We start from the raw sequence: 23,522 nt of genomic DNA, 5'->3' as shown, positions 1-23,522 counted from the left end.
ATCAGATTTTTCTAATATTAATTAATAGCAATAGCATTCCTTTACCCCAGATTTCAAAATTTACTTTGGTAATTACACATGTGAAATCATTTGTATATAGAAACTAGAAAATGTATTATACACGCGTGCTAAAAATAGAACGTTTATGGCAGTCTTATTTATAATAGCCAGTAATTGTAATAAACCTAAAAATCTAGCTATAGTAGACTAGATATATAAGCCATAGCAACTCTACAGTGAAATATCATTAAGTAATGAAATCTAACCCTGCTACATATAACAAAATAGACTATTTACACCAACATTAAAGACCATTCTGAAAGAAGTTCAGTACTTCTTTCAGTGATATTACAGCAGAGATGGCATTTGCCTTTCATGCAGTCGATCTGGATTCAATCTTTGGCACACCAAGTAGTACCCCGAGGGATTTGCCAGGAGTGCAGGATCCCTGAGTGCAGGAATAAGCCCTGAGTACCTCCAGGTATGTCCCAAAAACCTAAAAAAAAAAAAAAAAAAAAAAGAATGTATAGTACTATTTAATTTATTTCTTTGTTTGGGGCCATACCAAATTGTGCTCAATGCTAACTCCTGGCTCTGATCTCAGGAATCATTTCTAGTGGTGCTCAGACCCTATAAGATGTTGGTGATCAAATTGTCTCAATCCTGTTTTATTTCTTTGGCTTATAAAATAGTCATTTAAATTCAACTACTAGAAAATAACTACTATATTGTTTTGTAATTCTTAAACAGTGAGATAGAGGTACCCAAGGCCCCTAAAATGTTATAGGTTAAAACCATTTTCATAATTGTGAAACTTTTGTGTGTACCTTTTCTACTCTTTGACTCATAAGGTTTTCCAAAGGCTCTATGATCTGTGGTATTTTTAAGAATTGATTGCTCATAGAAGAGTCTAGATGTTCTTTATTAAAACGAGACAGTAAAGAAATGACCAAAGTATAAGACAGTCTCTAGTTGCTATACCACGCAGTTATGAGGTACTGGGTATTATCTGTACCCCCACCCTGTGCCCAAAAGGAGTGGAGAGATGGGGAGGGTGTGAGACTTGGAACAGTCACAGAAATTCTTACCCTCAAAATGCAGAGTTACAGGGCCTCAGATTTTCTTAGACCTCTATAGCATTTATTAGAAATTATTTAAATTGGGTGTTACTTATAAGTATATTAAAGGATTTATTATTATTTAAGGTAAAAATATTTTAGGTGGCAAACAGATAGTACAGTACAGTACAGTACTTGCATTGCATTCAGATGACTGGGATTTAATCCCCAGCCCCTCATATGGTTCCCCATGCACCACCAAGAGTGATTGCTGAATACAAAGCCAGGGGTAATTTCTAAACACACCCAGATGTGATATAAATTCAAACAAAAACAAAACAATTTTTAAACATGTTTCATTGATAATTTCTGAAAGAATAAGTAACCCACATAAAAGTTCTCTGGAATTTAAATTCTTTTCTGAAACAAAAAAATTGAGGAACGCCATTATTTTAGATGATAGTGATTACTTGTGGGTTGTAAAATAGGTTTCAAGATTAGAATGAAGAGAGGAAGCAAAAAGAGATCTGGAAGTAACATAGTAGTAAGGCAAGGATTTGGGGCCCTGGGCTGGCCTGGGGTATAGAGGTTAGCTATCTGTATATATATCTAAGCAATTAGACCCAACAGTACTGAAAATATGGCACCTAAACTATAGTCATCTGTCAAGTAGCCAAGTTGTGGTGGTGGTGGTGAGAGAATCTTAGATCTTGGTAGAAGGATGGGGTGGGTCATTGGGTGGTGAAACTGGGAGGTTGGGAGCAATATATACCTGAAATCCTGTTTTAAACAACTTTGTAAATCATGGTATCTAAAGACTTTTTTTTTAAATATTGGGCTAGCACATCTAAGTGCTACTAGAATGTAGTAATGTTCTTTTTTTTTAATTTTTGTTGATATATTAGTATATTCATTCTATTAAATATTTAAAAACTTACATGTGTGATAGAAAATACATATAGCAGTATGATTGTGATTATATAGATTTATATATAGATATATAGATTCTCTTCTATAGAGAGAGATAATATAAGTTTTCTGTAAGGTATTGTTTGACCATATTACATTGGCATTCTGACCTATCACATCATCAAAAATTAATTTTGTTATCTTGAGGATTCTGTACTGCCATGATGTCATAACATTTCTTTTTGTTAATAGAGCATGTTTATGTACAGAAATAATCAGCTTGTGTACATTCCTTCATTTACTATTTTCCCTTTTATTTATTTATTTTTATTTGGGGGGGGGTTTGGGTCACACCCGGCAATGCTCAGGGGTCACTCCTGGCTCCAGGCTCAGAAATCGCTCCTGACAGGCTCGGGGAACCATATGGAATGCCGGGATTTAAACCACCAACCTTCTGCACACAAGGCAAATGCCTTACCTCCATGCTATCTCTCCGGCCCCGCCTTTTATTTTTCTAATATAACCAGAAGTCTGGGTTATTGTCTTTTTCTGACTGTGTTTATCTCACCCTCATAGAAAGAATCCTGTACATTTTCAACATTTTAGTCATCCTGGTGATGATGATTATGGAAATTTACAAGTCAAGAATCAGGATGAGGCTGATGACCGGCCTGTGTGTCCCTATGGAGCGTCTTGTTACAGGTAAATAAACCTGGATTATTTGGTTGTTTTCCCTTTAGCCTTGATCTCTGTATTAATCTCTGTATGTAAGCAGCTTTTCATGTCAAGCCATTACTTTTTGGTTTCAAACTTCTTAGTTTTTTTTTTTATTCTGTTAATAGGTAGGATTATAGTACCCCTTTCTATATTTAAATATAGAATATATATTAAATTATTTAATTGATTAGCTTCATAAATTCATAGAATTGTTTATTTCTCACTATCAGATCTGAATCAGATCAAGTAAAAAATATCACAGGTGCCAGACAGATAACAGTGGGTCGGATGTTTGTCCTTGCACAATCTGACCCAGGTTCAATCCTCAGCAACACATACAATCCCCATGCCAGGAGTGATGAGTGAGTAGAGGGCAATGAGTAATCCCTGAGCACTTCTGGCTGTGGTCTGAAACAAAACAAAATAAAAATCAGATCTGTTAAAAGCTCTATCATAAACTCCATTCAGATTCTGTAGTGGGACATAAATCAGTTCAGTCTATTCTGCTTTTCTTAGTTTCTCCTATTTTACCCAGACCTGAAATATCCTAAAATAAGGGTCTGAAAAATAAGGGCCTGATCTTTTTCTCTTTCCTTAGCATCTTATATCTATCAATAGATCTAGAGATCTAGTATAGACTTTGTCTCATGATTTAGTGTCCTATTATTTTATTTTTCTGGATTTGCTCTTTCTCCCAAAATTCAGATGTATATGTAGAACAAATAGATTCTATATATGTATCTTTAGAAAAAAACCTTTCATAGCTCATTTCATAATTCATGGCATTATGGTGAAATGCTTTTTCACTTCTAAAAGCCTATTTATTTTTTGTCTATACTAACATTTATAATTTTAATTTTCCTTCACGTCTTTCTGAAGTTTCAGGTTTTTTCTATGGAATCACTTGATGCTCATTTTATAAACTTATATTAGTACAAAAAAAAGGCAGGAAAATAATTTAGCTTATTCTATGTATTTGAAAATACCCTTATTTTATTTTTTCTTGTCCTAGCAATTGAACCTAAGACTTCACACCTGAAAGTCATGTTTTTTTTTTTTTTTTTGGTTTTTGGGCCACACCCAGCGGTGCTCAGGGATTACTCCTGGCTGTCTGCTTAGAAATAGCTCCTGGCAGGCACGGGGTACCATATGGGACACTGGGATTCGAACCAACCACCTTTGGTCCTGGATCGGCTGCTTGCAAGGCAGACGCCGCTGTGCTATCTCTCCGGGCTCGAAAGTCATGTGTTCTGCTGAGTCACATTACCTAGTCTCTAAAAAGTTTTGAATGCTCTTTTCATGGATATAGAATTCTATATAGCAAGTATTAAGGTCTTGCTTCTTTTTATCAAGTTTATTGACTCATATCACCAGTTTATTATGTTCAAATTCAGTTGCCTGTCATACTGTTGTTCTTTTGAAATGTGTGTTTTAAAATTTTTATCATTGCTTTTGCTTTGAACATACCATAGCCTTATATGTTTTCCTTTGCTATCATATATTGGAGTTTGGTTAGTTTTTTTAACAAACTGTTAATTGTTTAGTTGAATAGAATTTCTTGATTGCTACTCATCAGATAATTTTCCCACCTCTATGTTATCCCACTTCTCCTTCTACTTCAATTAAAATTATTTTAATTACATTTGACCCTTTGTTCCACATGCTCTATTTATATTAATTTGTTCTTTTTCCTGGTTTAATATTTTCTGGACTTAGAGTTAACTAATCTTCCCTTTTCTTGAATTTAGTTGATTATTAAACTCATTCAGGTTTATTTCAAATACTATATTTTTAAAGTCTGCTGTATTTATGATTTTATTTTTGTATTTATTTTTCTACTCAATTTTTTTTTTTTTTTTTTTGGTTTTTGGGTCACACCCGGCGGTGCTCAGGGGTTACTCCTGGCTGTCTGCTCAGAAATAGCTCCTGGCAGGCACAGGGGACCATATGGGACACCGGGATTCGAACCAACCACCTTTGGTCCTGGATCTGCTGCTTGCAAGGCAAACGCCGCTGTGCTATCTCTCCTGGCCCACTACTCAAATTTTTTATTTAGCTTATTTATTTGCATTTGTTGTTTTAAAATATACATCACCATTCTGAATTGGTTTTCTTCTGTTATAATTTATATTTTCTTCCTCTTCAATTCTAATTTTTTTAATTTTTTTAATTAAACAACTTTACTACATACATGATTGTGTTTGAGTTTCAGTCATGTAAAGAACACCACCCATCACCAGTGCAACATTCCCATCACCAATGTCACAAATCTCCCTCCTCCCCACCCAACCCCCGCCTGTATTCTAGACAGACTTTCTATTTCCCTCGTACATTCTCATTATTAGGATAGTTCAAAACGTAGTTATTTCTCTAACTAAACTTATCCCTATTTGTTGTGAGCTTCATGAGGTGAGCTATAACTTCTAACTCTTTTCTTTTTTGTGCCTGAAAGTTATTATTGCAAGAATGTCTTTCATTTTTCTTAAAACCCATAGATGAGTGAGACCATTCTGCGTCTTTCTCTCTCTCTCTGACTTATTTCACTCAGCATAATAGATTCCATGTACATCCATGTATAGGAAAATTTCATGACTTCATCTCTACTGACAGTTGCGTAATATTCCATTGTGTATATGTACCACAGTTTCTTTAGCCATTCATCTGTTGAAGGGTATCTTGGCTGTTTCCAGAGACTTGCTATGGTAAATAGTGCTGCAATTAATATAGGTGTAAGGAAGGGATGTTTGTATTGTATTTTTGCGTTCCTAGGGTATATTCCTAGGAGTGGTATAGCTGGGTCCTATGGGAGCTCGATTTCCAGTTTTTGGAGGAATCTCAATATTGATTTCCATAAAGGTTGAACTAGACGGCATTCCCACCAGCAGTGGATAAGAGTTCCTTTCTCTCCACATCCCCGCCAACACTGCTTGTTCTCATTCTTTGTGATGTGTGCCATTCTCTGTGGTGTGAGGTGGTACCTCATAGTTGTTTTGATTTGCATCTCCCTGATGATTAGTGATGTGGAGCATTTTTTCATGTGTCTTTTGGCCATTTGTATTTCTTCTTTGTCAAAGTGTCTGTCCATTTCTTCTCCCCATTTTTTGATGGGATTAGATTTTTTTTCTTGTAAATTTCTGTCTTTGCCTGTATATTTTGGAGATTAGCCTCTTATCTGATGGATATTGGGTGAATAGTTTCTCCCACTCAGTGAGGGGCTCTTGTATTCTGGAAACAACCCCATTCACAATAGTGCCACACAAACTCAAATATCTTGGAATCAACTTGTCTAAAAATGTGAAGGACCTATACAAAGAAAACTATAAAATTCTGCTCCAAGAAATAAGAGAGGACACACGGAAATGGAAGCACATACCCTGCTCATGGATTGGCAGGATTAACATCATTAAAATGGCAATACTCCCCAAAGCATTGTACAGATTTAATGTGATCCCTCTAAAGATACCCATGACATTTTTCAAAGAAGTGGATCAGGCACTTTTGAAATTCATTTAGAACAATAAACATCCTAGAATAGCTAAAGCAATCATTGGGAAAAAGAATATGGGAGGAATTACTTTCCCCAACTTTAAACTGTACTACAAAGCAATAGTTATCAAAACAGCATGGTATTGGAATAAAGACAGGCCCTCAGATCAGTGGTATAGGCTTGAATACTCAGAGAATGTTCCCCAGACATACAATCACCTAATTTTTGATAAAAGAGCAAGATCCTAAATGGAGCAAAGAAAGCCTCTTCAACAAGTGGTGTTGGCACAACTGGCTAGCTACTTGCAAAAAATTGAACTTAGACCCCCAGCTAACATCATGTACGAAAGTTAAATACAAATGGATGAAAGACCTCAATATCAGACCCGAAACCATAAGATATATAGAACAACACGTAGGTAAAACACTCCAGGACATTGAGACTAAAGGCATCTTCAAAGAGGAAACTGCACTCTCCAAGCAAGTGAAAGCAGAGATTAACAGATTGTGAATTTATTAAACTGAGAAGCTTCTGCACCTCAATTCTAATTTTTTTATTGCAACATACAAGTGTCATGTATAAAAGGAATTAATGGGATTCTTTAGGTTAGTATCCATTTGTGAGAGTGCCCCTTTGTTTGGCAGACAATGAAAGGACACCATTTCATTAGCAGTAATGCAAACCACAATGTCAAAAAAGGAGGGGGAAAGGGAAGAGGGAGGGAGGGAGGGAGAGAGAGAGAGAGAGAGAGAGAGAGAGAGAGAGAGAGAGAGAGAGAGAGAGAGAGAGAGAGAGAGAGAGAGAGAGAGAGAAACTGGGAACATTGAATGCAGGAAATGCACAAGGTGAAGTGTGTTGTACATTACATGGTTGTAATTCAATCATGAACAATTTTATCTGTGAAAAGAAAAACTAGCATGAACAACTTAGTAACCATGGCGTTTAAATTAAAAAAAATAAAAGAAACTAGTCATATAATCATAGATTTAGATATATTATAATGAAGTTGACATTTTAATAAAACTCAGTGAATCTTTAGTTTGTTCCTATTTTTTTGTTGGAGTTTTCTAGACTTCTTTGAAAGGCAGGGTTTTGTTTCCTTAGCTTTGAAACTTCCCTTTTTATATCTTGAGCTTAACTTGTTAACCTTGTACTGTGCATTAAAAATTCTGACACATTTTTTTAGGGGAAATCCAAGTTAACAGGGTTGCTTATAGATTCTTTACCTCTCAAAAGATTTTTGTTTCTGAAACATGACAGAAGTTAGAAATTTCATTCTGCCTCTTTGAAGTTTCAGCTCAGACCTGAAGCATCTTGTAATTCTCAGGAACTGTCAGGAACGTTTCTTGGGTGAAAAACTGCCTTGAGTTTGGATTTCATTCTTTCTAAACCATTGGAACAACTCTTCAAGATTATGAAAAGCTCTATTAATTTTTCTTCTCAAATAGAATTCCTCAAATTGTCCAAATTACATGGCATACGCCAAGAACTGGAAAGTACCTCAACTAGTCAGTGGTTGCCACTTTACAAAATAAGGGCTTGTCCACTTTATGGCATTTTAGGTAATCTCAAACTCTGATTTCTCCTATAGGTCTATTGAAAATAATTTTTGCAATTCATCCATATTTTTCTAGTTGTTAAAATAAGAGTATTGTCCTTATTTCTATGCCCTTTTAAGATTTCTTGAGAATGGGAATAGTCATGAGATATTTACAAATACATGTTTTCATATATATATAAAATCTTGTTATGTTTGTTTGGTTTGTTTGGTTATATATGTATATATATATAATCTATTTTTTTTTGATATGCTGAGCTCTCTGGTATCCTGGTTTAACTGAAGATTAAAACTTTATTATTATTTTTCCTTGGCTAATTTTAATTAATGTTCCCAGAGATATTTCAAGATTGCAAGACATAATTACTTACTCAATCCTTTTTGCTAATGAAGGAGTGCAACTAGGAAAGGTTACATAATTGCCTAAGTCTCATTGCTAGTGAAATCAAAATCAAGTTTCACCTCTTGCCAACATTTCTCTGTAATATGATCTGATGCCACCATTTTTAGTCATGGCTTTCTAAAGGATTGATTGTGGGTGCTTTTGTTTGTTTGAGGCCAAATGACAAAGCAGTACTTTGGAGTTAAAAAATATTTTTTTTCTAAACTTTTTGTTTGTTTGTTTGTGGACCAGCCACACTTGATGGTGCTGAGGGGCTACTCCTAGCTGTGTGCTCAGAAATTGCTCCTGGCAGTCCCAAGGGACCTATGGGATGCTGGGCCTGGGTTTGTCCTGGGTTGGCAGCTTGCAAGGCAAATGGCCTACCACTGTGCTATCCCCCAGGCCCCTCTAAAACCTTTTAATAAAAAAGCTTTGAAAAGTATTTTGGGGGTATTTGAAAAGAAATTTTGGGGCAGCAAAATGGTAGAAGCTCCTCTCATTGTATAATAATTAGTTTTTCAGAAAACATTACAATTATTGTATTATGATTAAAACTAATTTGGCTTACATCATGCTTAATTTTTCAATAATATTGATATATATTAAGGATATGTTCATTTTAGCCATATAATTTTTAGTGCTAAGCTATGAGCCTAGTGTATCAAAATGAGAGAATGTTCTAATTTAGCTTGCTTTCAAGCAAGTTTGGATATAAATGCACATCAGACATTTTTATATAACAATATAAGAAAAAATAAAGTCTTATATCATAAAATAATCTGCAAAGTACTTACTCTACTTTTAAAAGCTTATAAGGACTAAGAGATAGTATAGTGGGTTAGATATTTACATTGCACACAGCCATCTTGGGTTTGATCTCTGATATACTGGGTTCTTCAGATTCCACCAGGAACATTTCCTGAGCACAGAGTTAAGAGGAATCCTATGTGTAGCCCCCCTCAAACCAAACAAACATAACAAAAAAACATAAGGGTTTATTTTAAAAATAGAGTTTTACCGTGGTATTTGACTTATATGTTTGGGAGTTTAAGTTCATGAGCTGGAACAACATTTATTTTTGTTATTTTGTCTTCTTTAAATTATGTTAGAATTATTCCAAAGTAAAAACAGCTATTTTTTCAAATACGTAACTAGGTTGATTTTTAGTATTTTTGCTTTCTTGTATCACCTTTTTATCCCTTCAGAGTGTAAATCAGTTCCTCTTTTCAGTATATCTGGGTGATCTTAAATATTGCATAGTTTATTAAATAATTATAGTCTTATTAGTATATAAGACAAGATTAAATATGGCATTATATAGTATTTATAATCATTGTTTTTTTATGTCAAACATTTTTATCACTATAGAGAAAATATAAATACTCCGGAACAGTGTTTCTCAATCTTTTACTGATCAAGATATGACCCCTTCATACTTGTTTCCTTCCTGTAGGTCCCCTTACCCCACCAGTTGGCCTCCTACTTTCATACAAGACTCATTTATGTGAGTTTCACTTTTGATTCCCCTGGACTATCCTTGGAGTTCATAGGGGTTTATATGACCTCCAGTTGAGAAATGTTTCATTAGACTACAAGTAAGGGTATATTTTAGCCATTCCATCTCATGAGTCAATAAATATGGATTACATATTGAATATATACTGTAATAAATATTTTCATAATCTATATGATATTTAGAAAAAGGATATTTATAATTTTCCCAAACTATAGACTATTAAAATTTTCTCTAGCATACTATGCTTTAAAAAGTCTGAAAAAAATTAAATTAGATCTACTTGGAAAAATGATCATTTAAAGAACTAGTGGGTGTTATTTAAGTGTCATGTCCATTTACTTATTTTGCCCTATGTTCTGTTGTCTATCCATTTAATATATTTGATTATCTTAGAATAATTGTCTGAATTAGAACATTAGACACGTAATGTCCAGTATAAGCCAGGGATAGCTTTGTACACCTCTGACTCATTCACTTCCACTAGTACCTAATAAGATTTTATGCAGAGCATTTATCCTGTTCTCTCTTGATAAATTAAACACTACACTGAGAATTATAAAATGAATAAACTCCACTTTCAACCAATTTGGTCTAAAAATAGAAAGTCAAAATCACATGCATTGCCTTGGATTTATAAAACATTAGCAGTTATTTACTTATATAAGTGAAAATGTTAGTACTAATGATTTACTTTAAATTATATATAAAACATTTTAATAAAATAATATTGCATATATATATATAAAATACAGCCAGTGAGATAGTTGTAGTGCATGGGCCTATTATACATAGGGCCCGATACAGCACTGTATGATTCTTGAGCACCACTGAGTATATCTCTGGTAGCTCCTAACACCACAGGGAAAATACCTCTCTACCAAAAACAATTAAAAAAACACACAAACATAAAAGCTTATACCTTAAAGGATATAATAAGGAAATAGGAAATGCACTTTTTAGCAACTATAATTGACTTATTGAAACAAATCTGTAAAATAATTTGCATAGCATTAAAAGTGTTTTGTTACAAACACTATTCCTTTTCCAAATTGTACCTCACAGTAAGAAATTCATTATGTTTGTTGTTGATCCATACATATCTATTATAGAAAGTTTGATTTTTTCTATTTTATTTTTGGAAAGTATTCCAAGTCTTTGCTTTATCTTAATTGATCTTATATGTAAATGTACATTTCAGATTATAGGATACTGGTTTTTTGTTTTTTGTTTTTGTTTTTGTTTTTTGTTTGTTTGTTTTGGGGCCACTAGTGGCACTCAGGGGCTATTCCTGGCTCTGCACTCAGTATTTACACCTGGCAGGCTCAAGGGACCATATGGGACACCGAAGATTGAACCTGGGTCCGTCCCTAGTTGGCTGCATGCAAGGGAAATACTCTACTGCTATGCTGTCACTCCAGCCCCAAAGGATACTGATTTTCTTTTTTCAGCAGCTACTCCATAAAAATCTAAACATGCTGTTTAATGTACATCCATGTTTTTGTTAAAATATTGAATTTTTGGGGGGCCGGGCGGTGGCGCTAAAGGTAAGGTGCCTGCCTTGCCTGCGCTAGCCTTGGACGGACTGTGGTTCGATCCCCCGGTGTCCCATATGGTCCCCCAAGCCAGGAGCAACTTCTGAGCGCATAGCCAGGAGTAACCTCTGAGAGTTACTGGGTGTGGCCCAAAAACCAAAAAAAAAAAAATTGAATTTTTAAAAAACTTTTTATTGAGATCAATGTGAATTACAAGTCTTTCAAAGTTATATTTAAGGTACATAGTGACAGTGAATTAGGGCAATTCATACCACCAGTGTTGACCTCCCTCTACCCCTGTTCCCAGCTTGCTTCCCTTTTCTCTACCCTTAATCTCCTGGAAATGCCAGCATAATAAGTCCCTTTTGTGTATAGCTTGTTGTAGTTTGGGTCTCTTGATTCTATAGTTGTTGACTTTGGGCTGGGTATATAGGTTTGATCATTTTTTATTTCTCCTCAATGTTTGTGGGACTGTATGCCCTGGCACCTGCCATCCACTTTTTTTTTTCCCTTAATTTATGAGGCAGAACAAGATGACTCATGTTTTATGGTTCTATTGAAGAAAAAACAAAACAAAACAGGAAGGAGTCCCTGTCAGGAAGCCATGAATATAAATTTAAAAGAAGAAAGAAGGAAAAGAAAAAAAAAGAACACAGAAAAAAAGAGGAAGGAGGGTACTGGTGTGGCAAGCTCTTTTTTTGGGGGGGGGGATAGGTACAGTAAGTATTAAAAAAATTAGGAGATTCCTCTGGCCTAAGAGATACAGGGATTTTTCACCCTTGAAGCATACTGTCATGGGATCAATTACAGGTTCTGGCCATGTTCATTGTGGAACCCTAGGGTTTATTTATGTTGCTAGAGAACATTCTGCTCAGTTGTGCTTGTCAAAGTCAGTTTTCTATAATTAGAGATCTTGGTTTTTGCACAGATCCTAGGACAAAGTCCTAGGATAGTGTCTTTATGGTTCCAGAAGTTCTGTTCAATCATAGCTGTCTTCTGTATTTAGTGATCTTGGTTTTTGCACAGATCAAAGGACGGAGTGTTTTCTGATTTCATCTGATCATTAGGTGATGAGGTGGGGCAACCTGTGTTTAGATCAAGTTGTTGCTGTTTCTCGTGTTCAGAATGTCGCATTAATATACCCTGGTGCAAGTTGGTGCCAGAACTGTTAGGACTCCCTCCCTGGGGGAGTTTGATTCCTGGTGCTGTTGCGAGGAACTATGTCAGCTTTAAAGTTGGGATCCGGGGTTCCGGGCTGGATGGTTGATATGTAATCACGTGAGATCTAAGTAGAGTTCCCATGACAAATGGAATATGGGAGGTGGGAGGTGCCCCTGTTAAATATTGAATTTTAATAAGGAAATGCTTGTTGCCAAATGGTTGAAGTTTCCAAAAATAAGTTTTGTGAGGCTGATAATCATTTTGTTTGTGGTTAAAATAACCAAAGTTGGTCATTTATTAGTACATTTCTAGAGACAGTGTAGAGGAAGTAACTAAATGTGCTTTTCTCTGTTATATTTAGTGTTAATTGCAAGAATTTTCATAGCTCTTTTGGCAGAGGTAGTAAGTCATGGTGATTTCAAAGAACAAATTGACTACTTTTTACTATGCTGTTCACTCAGTATTAATAAACTACATTTATTTATTATACTCTATATCCTAAGTAACAAGACATAGGTATTTAATAATATAGGATTCTTCATTTTTGTTTTATATTTAAAAGTGGTCAGGTATTCAAAACTGCAACTAAATTATTTTGGAAAGAAACAAAATAAATATCATCAATTTATTGAGCACTTACTAAGCATCTAACATGTAAGTGAGTCACTATTACAGACACTAACATGTTACATTATCTACATTCATTAAAAAATTTCAATATTGAGCTTTGGCTTTGTTATACCAAGTTCTTGAAAGTTAACAAAAAATCAAAATAACTGTTCTATCTTCTTACTGTTGTCGAGTTAATCTTTAGGTAGTTCTTGGTGATGGAAAAAATGGGTTTTTAAATCATTATATTTAATTTCTGGTTATGGTTCTGCCTGTACATAGCATAACTTTATATACTATTTGATTTTCCTGGGCTTAATTCCTCTGAAAACAGGAAGATTAAAAAAATAATAACATGAAGATTAGATCAGTTTCCACTGGGGCTGCCACTAATAGTGGAGAAATTCAGAGCAGGAAGCAATATAGTCATATTAAGCAAATCAATCATGTTCATCAGAAGTTCTGTTCTTGGTTTTTCTCTCAGCATTCTTTGATATCTTCTTTTCTCCTCGTTATTGTAAAGGACTTAGTTATCTCTATTCTACTCTTTATCCAGTTTTTATTCCCTTGATGAGCTGATTCAATTTAATGACTTCACTTGATCATAAAATAGGTAGTTCAAACTGAATGCATCTGAAACATAAACCCTGATTTTATCATGAAATGTTTTCTGAAGTGTTCACTTTTTAAAATGACTTCACTGTTACTGCGTTTATAGTTGCTACTTCAACCTTTATGATAGCAATCTAACCCCTTCATACTTTTCCTTTTTCTCATTACCATCTTAGTATATCCTGGAGTGTGTTCTGAGTGATTATCAGAGTTGCCTTATGGAAGGAAGTATGATTTGAAGATAGGCTCTGTCAAGTTAGAAAAATAGTCTTGGCAAAGTGCCATAAGCCTATCTTAAAGAACATAAATAAATTCCTCAGAATAATAATGATTATTCTAAATGAAGTATTAGACTATAAATTAAAGAATGGAACTGAGATTATTGGAGACTTTGAAGGAAAGGACACTTTTAAAAATTCAACATTCCACGAGGGCTGAATGATAGTACAGTGGTTTGGGTGCTTGCCTTGCACAGGGATAACATAGTCATGTGAAGTTTGATTCCTGGCATCTCAGACAAAACTGGGAGTAATTTCCTAGTGGAGAGCCAGGAGTAACCCCTGAGCATCACAGGTTTGCCCCCTCCTAAAAGAAAGTAACATTCACTATACTTAATTTTAGAAATCTTTTTTTGCTATATTGTAAATAAAACATGCCTAAATTTTGTTTCAATTTGTGATTGATACTTTTTATTTTTATTCATTACTTATTGAAGTTTATATGCCATGTGAATTATATTTTATCATCAATTAAAATATTTTGAAAATAACCCATATAGGAACTTTTTCACCTATCATGGAGGATATTGTTTCCTTATTTTCAATTGATTAGAAAATTTTTGTTAATGCTTTTGTTTTAACTTAGAAGTTTAGTTTCTACTTGTGGAAGAACAATGACTTCAACTAGTTTCTTTTGCTCTGTACTATAGCCTTTTATCTGTCCTTTCATGAAAATAGTAAGTTGTCACAGGAAAGGATAAATTCATTAGTAATACCTGAAAATACCCCCCATACACACACACCTACACATATACACTATCCAATAAGGTTGATGAAGATCTGCTGCACATGGTGTTAAAACTCTTTTCTTTTCTGTATGTAGCCCTCCTCCCTGGCTTGGAACATACAAAGAGTGGCTTCTCTTAATTTCTTCCAAATTGACTTGCCTTTTTCCAGTAGCATATGAGGTCAAATTATGCAGTTGAAGTATGAGTACAACTGTGCTTGTTTTCCCAGGTAATAAAGTGTGGTTCCTACACATTTTTTCTTTTATTGGCTATTTGATTATATAAATGGTTCATGAGTTTCCTAACTCTTTTAATTCATTTATATATATATATATATATATATATATATTATATAATTTTTGTCTCCCCTGCAAAAAATATATAGTGTAACCATATTCATTTAAACCTATTTTCTTTTTTTTTATATTTTATTTAAACATCTTGATTACATACATGATTGTGTTTGGGTTTTTTTTTTTTATGGATTCCTTCCAAGATGTGCTTGCAGTGGGGAGAACAGGAGGACTCCTTAGGATTTTCAGCCAGCTATGCCAGCAGTTCAGTGTGGCTCAGAATGCAGTGCCTAGAGATCCTTCTGGTACCAGTATTTTACAGGCCATCTGCACCAATAGGTGCTTTAACCCCTATACTTATTCTCCATTCGCTCGGTACTTATTTCTTTTTTTTTTTTTTTTTTTTTGGTTTTTGGGCCACACCCGGTAACGCTCAGGGGTTACTCCTGGCTATGCGCTCAGAAGTTGCTCCTGGCTTGGGGGACCATATGGGACGCCAGGGGATTGAACCGCGGTCCGTCCAAGGCCAGCGCAGGCAAGGCAGGCACCTTACCTCTTGCGCCACCACCCGGCCCCTATTTCTAAATCCTGACTTAAGTTTATGAAGCAAACTTTGAGGAAATTCTTTGAGGAGCGAACAAATAAGATCACTTTTCACTTTTAAATGATTATGTTTTATGGTAAGCAAAACAGGAAAAGATGGGATGACATGGTACTTTGGCACCTTTCTTTAATATATTCTAACATATATTAAATGGAAGGATTAAAAAAAAACCTTTGCATTTCAAATATGCATTAGATCAAAAATGATTATATAGAATGTGAATGGTTGAAGAATCTTATAGAAGATATACAAAATGATTTTTGTGCTGATGTGGTATTTATGTACCTCACTTTTCTGTTTCTCCTCTCCTGATGTCCAGTGTAATTGAATTTTAATAAAGACTGGGTTAAACAACTCAACGGCCTATGTCGTCACTGTGTTCAATAATGGAAGCTGTTCTCACAATTGTGTTCATTTGTGGGTCTCTTCATCATAGTAAAATTGTCTTGTTTATTTCTCTTAACTTTGAAATTTGACCATGAAAAGGTTATATTTGGGCTAATTACCTCAAACACAGAATCTTTTGTGGAATCTTTCAAATTAGGTGAGTGATGACCCTCATTAACTGTGTGATTGTTCTCTTGTGCTGTGTTTGATACTGGTAGTGTAGAACTACTTAACTTCTCCCAAAGAAGAGATGTTAGCAGTAGATGTCATTGACACCTGGCAAGTAATAATAAAAGCTCTGTGAAGCTCTTGAAGTAGTGATGAGTAAATGATAGCTCACATTTCTTACCTCCTCCAGAGCCCTTAGACTAAACATGTAGAATATTTTTCCTTAAGCAATCTGCATGAACTGTGAACAGCAAACCTCTGCATGTATTGATAATCAGGATTGTCAGCACCCCCAGGCCTCCTTTGGAAACCCCATAAGAGAGAGGTATCCTTCAAGAGAATTAGCATCAGAGAGCTGCTGCATTGAATTTTTGCTGTTTACAATTTCGTGTCATATGAAGAATTTCTTGTGTATCTAGTGTGCCTGAACATTAAGAACTTTTAATCAAAAGCAGATGTTTAAACAGTAATTTTGACTTTGAATAAATTGTGTGAATTTCCCTATGCAAAATAACTTTCCTGTTTTCTCTAAACAATTGTCAGTATTCTTTGGGGGTATTTGATGTGATTTCATTTGCTTTGGGGTTGAAAAAGAAAGCATACAAATACACACATTCATTTGATACTCAATGTTATATGTTACATAGTAACATATCTTCTATATGTGATAGCAACATTGATAATTTTATAAATTCAATCTATATTAGAATGTAATATATGAGGAATAGAAAATACTGTATCCTAATATTTTAGTATTTAGTAAGGAAAGAACTCTTTTTGCTATTTTATCTAAAAATATGATTAACAAGAAGTAGGCACTTATAAAACTAATTAGAAAACAAACACTTTGTAATAATATTATTGTTACCTAATTTCATTTGTAGATTAGTGAGAATTCTAGTTCAAATGGCCTTAGGGACCAGAGAGATAGTATAGTAGGTAGAGTGTTTGCCTTGTGCATGGCTGAATTAAGTTTGATCCTTATATGGTCTTCTGAACCTGCCAGAAGTAATCCCAAATTACTGGATATAGCCCCAAAATGTACACACACACAACCAAAACAAAAATGTCTATGAAATTTTAGTAATTAGAAAATCATATATTTTCTTTTAGGAAAAACCCCCAGCACAGGATAGAGTATAGACATGATGCACTTCAAGGTAAGTAATTTTATTTTTGGAAACAAAATTAAACTGTTAAGTGATTCTCCTATTAGACCTAGATATAATCATCAATTGTTGTGAAACATTTATTTTAATTTTAATTTTTATTTTTTTTAATTATGACAACAAAAATGCAAAGAAAGAGGACAGGGTAAAGTTACAGTGGAAGCCCAATCACCCATAAACAGAATTCTCGGTAGTCCCATCGATGATATCCCAGCCTTGAACTTTCAGCCAAAGAACATTAATAGAAACAAAACTGAACCCCTGTACAATACAATTACTTTGTCCCTCAAATCCCCAGTTGTAGTACATACTATTTCTTAGCAGCACACAATATAATCTAAAGACATTAGACTTATGTAACTCCTTAAACATTGAGGGCAAAGTACATTTCTCTAGTTCCATGCACATGCTAACTAGTTTAAGTTAACATCAAAAGTTTTAGTGGCTTGTTTTTCTTAAGAATTGGAGTCAAGGGAACATAGTAAAAAATGGTATTAAAGTGGCATTTGTTTGCATAGGCCCACCAAAACATAAGGGACATGGAAAGACAAATTATGGTCTAAATACAAGGAGACCTTACCCCTGAAGTTTCCTGGCACAGGACTGACTCTAGGCTCCAGGCAAATTAGTTTGTCCAATTCAAGTCATCGTCTGTAGTGGCAATACACCTCCATTCCTCACATGGTCTCTGTTGTTGGTATCATGCTTCTGTATTAAAGATCCTGGAGTCTGCATATCCCATATTGCAGTCAGGATGGTGCAGAGCATCCTCTCATTTCACCTCACACTTAAGGGGGACTAGAGAGAACCATGTCCTGTAGAGCAGGTCATTGTTACTGTCAAGTCTTCTCAGTGTAAACGGAAGTCTCTTTTTAAGAGGTCAATGTCAGACCCTTGGTAGTGTCTTTCCTGGTAGAGGACTGCTTCCAGCTGTTGCTGTAAAAGACCTTGGATGTTTTGTAGTTAGCTTGCCTGGTTCCGGCGTGAATGGAGGATGCCCATTCTTCTGAGGCCTGTGCCAGGTCATTATATCAATGTTCAGGGTATAAGGTACATTGTACTGAGATTTATTAGATAAGAACTTATCTGTATGTATGGTGTTTTCCCATTTTAATGTGTCTATGCAAACAAGAATCAATGCCATGGGGCGTTATTGGTGCATCTGGAGGCAAAAGGAACAAGACCAGCAATTTCCATGACATAGTTCAATCATAGGCATCAAACTGAGGGACAGTTCCACCAACAATCCTTACTGAACAGCTTACAAAGAAAAGACAAGATGAAAAGTGAATAGAAACATCATGGTAGAAGAATATATAGAGAGTTACATCAGCTAAAGAAAATACCCATAAAATATTCAAAAGATATATGTGTTCAATTTATGTCCTTCTAAATAGTTCTGGGATTTGTTAGATATACTGTATGTCTTAGGTCAGAGATTAGAACTATGTGTTACTGAAGTTAAGAAGGGCAAATCTGGGGTACTGATGGTTGGAAGGAGCAAATGCTAGCAAATGCTAGCGCCCCCGCGCGGTTTGCAAAATGTAGACTGGTATGAAATTACCATTGACAGACTGAGTATAGCTAAGCAGCTATCTGCCACCCACCAAATCAAACTCCACCCCCTAAGCCCCACCCTAGGCCATTGTCCCGGCCCGGCCTGGGAGTGGGGAAAACCCCGGGTGCCCCGTCAACTCCTCCCAGGAACCCACCTGGAGATCCGGAGGAATGGGGGAGAGGGGGGTCGGGTGACCCAGATCCAAGCCCCCCTACCCTAGGCTGGACCACGAGGCCGCTGGCACATGGGGGGGCCTGCCAGCTGCCCGTCCATGCCGGCTAAAAATCCTGCTCCGGGAAGGGAGAGAGACCCTCCCAAGCCCGGAGTTCAGGCGAAACATTTTTTTATTTCTGCTTCAGCAAAGTAGTTGAATTACCAATTTTAATCTTTTATTCTTTTTCCCCTTTTTTATAGAAGTACCATGATTTACAATAGTTATTGCTAGGAGTTTCATGCATACTATATCCTATAACCATACCAAACCATTTGTCATCATGCCCCCTGCCACCTACTGCTACATCCTGCCCTCACCCTTGCTAAATTTAGTCCCATAGGCCAACTCTCTGGTTCTATTGCCATTGGCCATTAGTTATTTTCTTTCTATGGTTTCTAATATCCCACACATAAGAGAGATTTTCTATGTCTGTTCCTTCAAACTGACTTCACTTAACCTGATGCCCTCTAATTCCGTCCACATAGAGGCAAGTTAAATTATTTCATATTTTAATGGAAAATTTATATATTTTATATTGCAGTTTTTTTCTGTAATCAATCTCCAACAATATAGATTTATCCTGGCGTCTCTTTTGGATTCCTTCTTTTATTAAAAGTATCTGAAAATGGGGCCGGAGAGATAGCATGGAGGTAAGGCGTTTGCCTTTCATGCAGGAGGTCATCGGTTCGAATCCCCGCGCCCCATATGGTCCCCCGTGCCTGCCAGGAGCAATTTCTGAGCCTGGAGCCAGGAATAACCCCTGAGCGCTGCCGGGTGTGACCCAAAAACTACAAAAAAAAAAAAAAGTATCTGAAAATACAGTCTTTGCCTGACCTAAATTATATTGAGAACTTACTGATACTGAAAAGTCTAGAACTAAGAATGGATTTATATAGAATGTATTGCTTTGGGTCATCAATGATGTCACTATATAAATACAGTTTCTTTTCATCATAGTGTCTTTAAAGATGCATTATTATCTAGAACTGACTACTGTCACCTTTTTTCTTTTTAAACTGTCTTTAAAGCATTCTTACTCGAACCAAATCACTGTTTAGTGTGAACCACTTCTGTGGCTTGAATGGGGTCACTCTTTTCAGAACCATAGGAGCTGCCAGTAGAAAACGAGGTCTGAGGGAAAGAGAAAGAAGAGGAATAGGAACAGGACAATTATCAACCTTGTTTATGTCCTTCTGATGTACCTTCTGTATTTCTTTTTCCAAGTCCTCATGTAGTCCTCTTTAATAAATCTTGGGTTTGTGTATGTGTCCTTTAATGCAGAGGTCATTTCAGACATACAGACTCAACAATTATATTTCAAAGGAAGTAACCATAAGAAAATTTTGTGGGTTCTTACAAAATCATGATAGTTTATTTATTTATATGGGCATCTATTTAAAGTTATAGCTACCTAAAAACTATAACTAATCATTGCAAATAATTAAAAATAAAACCTACTGCCACATCTTATATTGTACCGGAGTCTTGACTTGGAATTTTCTGTGATATAATCCTCATGTCTTCTTTAACCCAACAAACTGCCTTCTATTACAAGCTTTAATATTTTATGTGGCAGGAAATGGTATGGCAGAGTTGATGTATACTTTACTAGTTTCATCACTTCAAATCCTGGTGGTCAGATACCAGGATATATGTTTCAGCTTGCCCAGTGGAAGAATATATGTGAAGGGGGTATTGTTCTTACTGTTGTTGCTCTCTGGCTTTCTTTGGCACAAAAGCATGTATTCGTTATAATAAAGACAGGACTTTTGTTTCTAGTTAAGAACTAGTCATTTATTCTAGAACCCAACTTCCTGAGACTGTTACCATGATTCAGAAACTTAGAATAATAATCTAGATCAATAAGTTTCACAGTGACCAGAGAGATAGAATAGCAGATAAGTTGAGTGCAGAGCCAACAGTATACCCTGACCATTACCAGGTCAAAATCCTAATAAATAAAATATAAGTTCCATAGATGCAGGAGACTTTTTAAGTAAGTCAAGATTTTTTTATTTCTATGGCACCTGTTTATCCTGAAGCATAGATATTGTTTTCCCTAAAAGTACCCTTAGTGAAAGGGGAAAAAATAAATTTCCATGTGGATTGCATTTGTTCTATGGAATATTTAATACTAATCAAGTTTGCTGCAAGAGGTATTGTTAATAAATCCCACAGATAATTTTATGTGATTATTTCAAACCCTGATGTTAATGATGTGTTAGTATGTTTTTGTGAGGTTTTGGTTTAATATTTGGTACTGCAACAAGAACAAAAGTCTTAGAAGTATCATATTAACCACTAACAGAACAGAGCTGAATTCTAGAGCTGACTTTTGCCCCATGCTCTGATTTTAGGTCTTCCACTGCTTTCATTAAAAGCACAAAATTCCTGTTCTTAAGTGGAAAAAATGAGGACAGTGAAATACCTGCTATATCAAGTTCCATTGATACTGAACCTCTTCTTAAAAGAACATGAATATATAAATATAAATATCAGATGATCATTTTATGGATATAATACTTTTTAAAAATAAGTGGGAGAGCTAGGGCAGTAATATATCAGGTAGGGTACTTGCCTTGTATATGAGTTTGGAATTATACCATGGACCAGCCTGAGTTCTAACCTCAGCACCACATATGGTCCCATAGCCCTGCTAGGAGCGATTCCTGAGCACAGAGCCAGTAGTGAGCATGATCACGGCCAGATATAATCCAAAATCAAACTGACAAACAAACAAAACCACTGCTTCAGAAAATGAACAGCCAAATGCACTTCTAAAAAATGATATGGGGGGGGCAGAATGGTAGCACAATGGTAGAGTGTTTGCCTTGCATGCAGCTGACCCAGGATGAACACGGGTTCAATCCGTGGCACCCCATATGGTCCCCCCAGCCAGGAGTAATTGCTGAGTGTAGAGCCAGGAGTAAACTCTCAACACTACCAGGTGTGGCCCAAAAGACAAGACAAACAAGCAAAAAAGATAAAGGACTTTAAAGCATGGCTCATAAAAGTTGAAAACCCATTCAATTAGAAGGATTTAAATAAGTATCTCATATAATTCATTAAATTAATTTCCAGGCTAGTAATCAAAACTGTAAGTTTTTTATAAAGTTTTCTGTAAATTTAAAAGGCTCAGCAATTGCTTTATAAATGATTCATTATATATCCATTCATATATTTAGTGAATTTTTATATAATTTATACATATGTGAACCTCTTGGGACAGTTTAGTCTCAGAAGCCTCATAATAGGGAAAGTTATAATAAGTAACAACAAATTTTAATACTTTTTCTAGAAATTTGTAGTGGCTATCTATGTACTAAGTAAAAGTATTCTTGATCAAGAAAGATGTTTATTTTATAGTAAGATTTCTAACCTCAGTTGAGTGGTGGTTAATGTAATGTGTACCAAACTTTTGTTTTGTAGTGAAAAGCATTTCAGATACAGACAGTGATAATGTTGGGCAGCCCAATGAGTATGACCTAAATGACAGCTTTATAGATGATGAGGAAGAAGAATATGAACCAACTGATGAAGATTCTGACTGGGAACCAGGAAAAGAAGACCAAGAGAAGGAAGATGTGGAAGAGCTTTTGAAAGAAGCAAAGAAGTTTATGAAAAGAAAAAAGTGACTCTTTTATACAACAATTTATGGGTCACATTTACTTTATATAGAAAAAAAATTCAGGAACTAAGGAAGCACTCGGCCTCCCAGCATACATGGTCTCTGCTGCCCTCACCTCAGTGTCTCCTCCCACTTCTGTCACCAGCTCCACTGCTCCCTATAGTTGGTTATTTTTGATTTGCGGTGGTGGGCATGTCTCATGTGGTTATTTTTGATTTGCGGTGGTGGGCATGTCTGGGGAGGGGAGAGTTTTCTTCCCAACTTCTGGTCCCTTCTGCCTTGACATTGTTAATTCTATGGCTCAATAAAACAAGCCAGTTGCATGTGGTTAGAGCTCAAAAATTGATCATTGCCTCCTCTGTTAAAAATAGCTATGATTTTACTGTTCAGTCTTTGCAAATTGAACATTGAAATGTCAACCATTAGTGTTCCTTTGCATTGTTTATCCTACTTAAAAATAAGTTGGGAATGGGAGAAGAGAGATAAGGACAGAAAATTGATGCTTTTCATGTATTTATATTTTCATGTTTATAATAAAAATTAATAGATTATACAAAAACATTTTTATCTAAAATTTCTGTCTTTATACCATGGAAAAGCATGCTTCTCTTATTGTTATTAAAATAATGTTTCAAGCAGCACCAGATTTTCAAAAATGATGGTCATTATATGTGTGTGCTCGAACTGTTTTTTTTTTAGGACCCTAGAACTTAGAACTTTCTCATTACTTTGTCTACTCATTATTTTAAGTACTAGGAAATTGGTATCTGATAAGAACTGAAAATAGATTTAGACTATGTGATATTGGGGATCAAACTGAGATTGGCCACATACAAGAAAAACACCCATCAACTCTACTATTGCTCTAGCTTCTACAGTGTTCTTTTTTAAGTAATGAAGTTTTTTCTAAAAATATTGATACTTGTTACAGATCTCTGTAAATATACTCAACAG

General features: G+C 35.4%; 1 protein-coding gene across 1 annotated transcript in view; it reads left to right on the top strand.

Moving 5' to 3' along the window:
* Positions 1-22,760, top strand: part of APLF (aprataxin and PNKP like factor) — a 72,189-nt gene extending 49,429 nt beyond the window's left edge. Inside the window, 3 exon segments of the mRNA XM_049785146.1 lie at positions 2,544-2,669; positions 17,113-17,159; positions 22,370-22,760. Coding sequence (XP_049641103.1) covers positions 2,544-2,669; positions 17,113-17,159; positions 22,370-22,575 — 379 coding nt within the window. The 3' untranslated portion in view covers positions 22,576-22,760.
* The last annotated feature ends 762 nt before the right edge of the window (positions 22,761-23,522 follow it).

The sequence above is a fragment of the Suncus etruscus genome, chromosome 12, assembly GCF_024139225.1.
Source record: "Suncus etruscus isolate mSunEtr1 chromosome 12, mSunEtr1.pri.cur, whole genome shotgun sequence".
Taxonomy (NCBI): domain Eukaryota; kingdom Metazoa; phylum Chordata; class Mammalia; order Eulipotyphla; family Soricidae; genus Suncus; species Suncus etruscus.
Note: the sequence above shows the minus strand (reverse complement) of the source record. Positions and strands in the feature narration are given on the sequence as shown.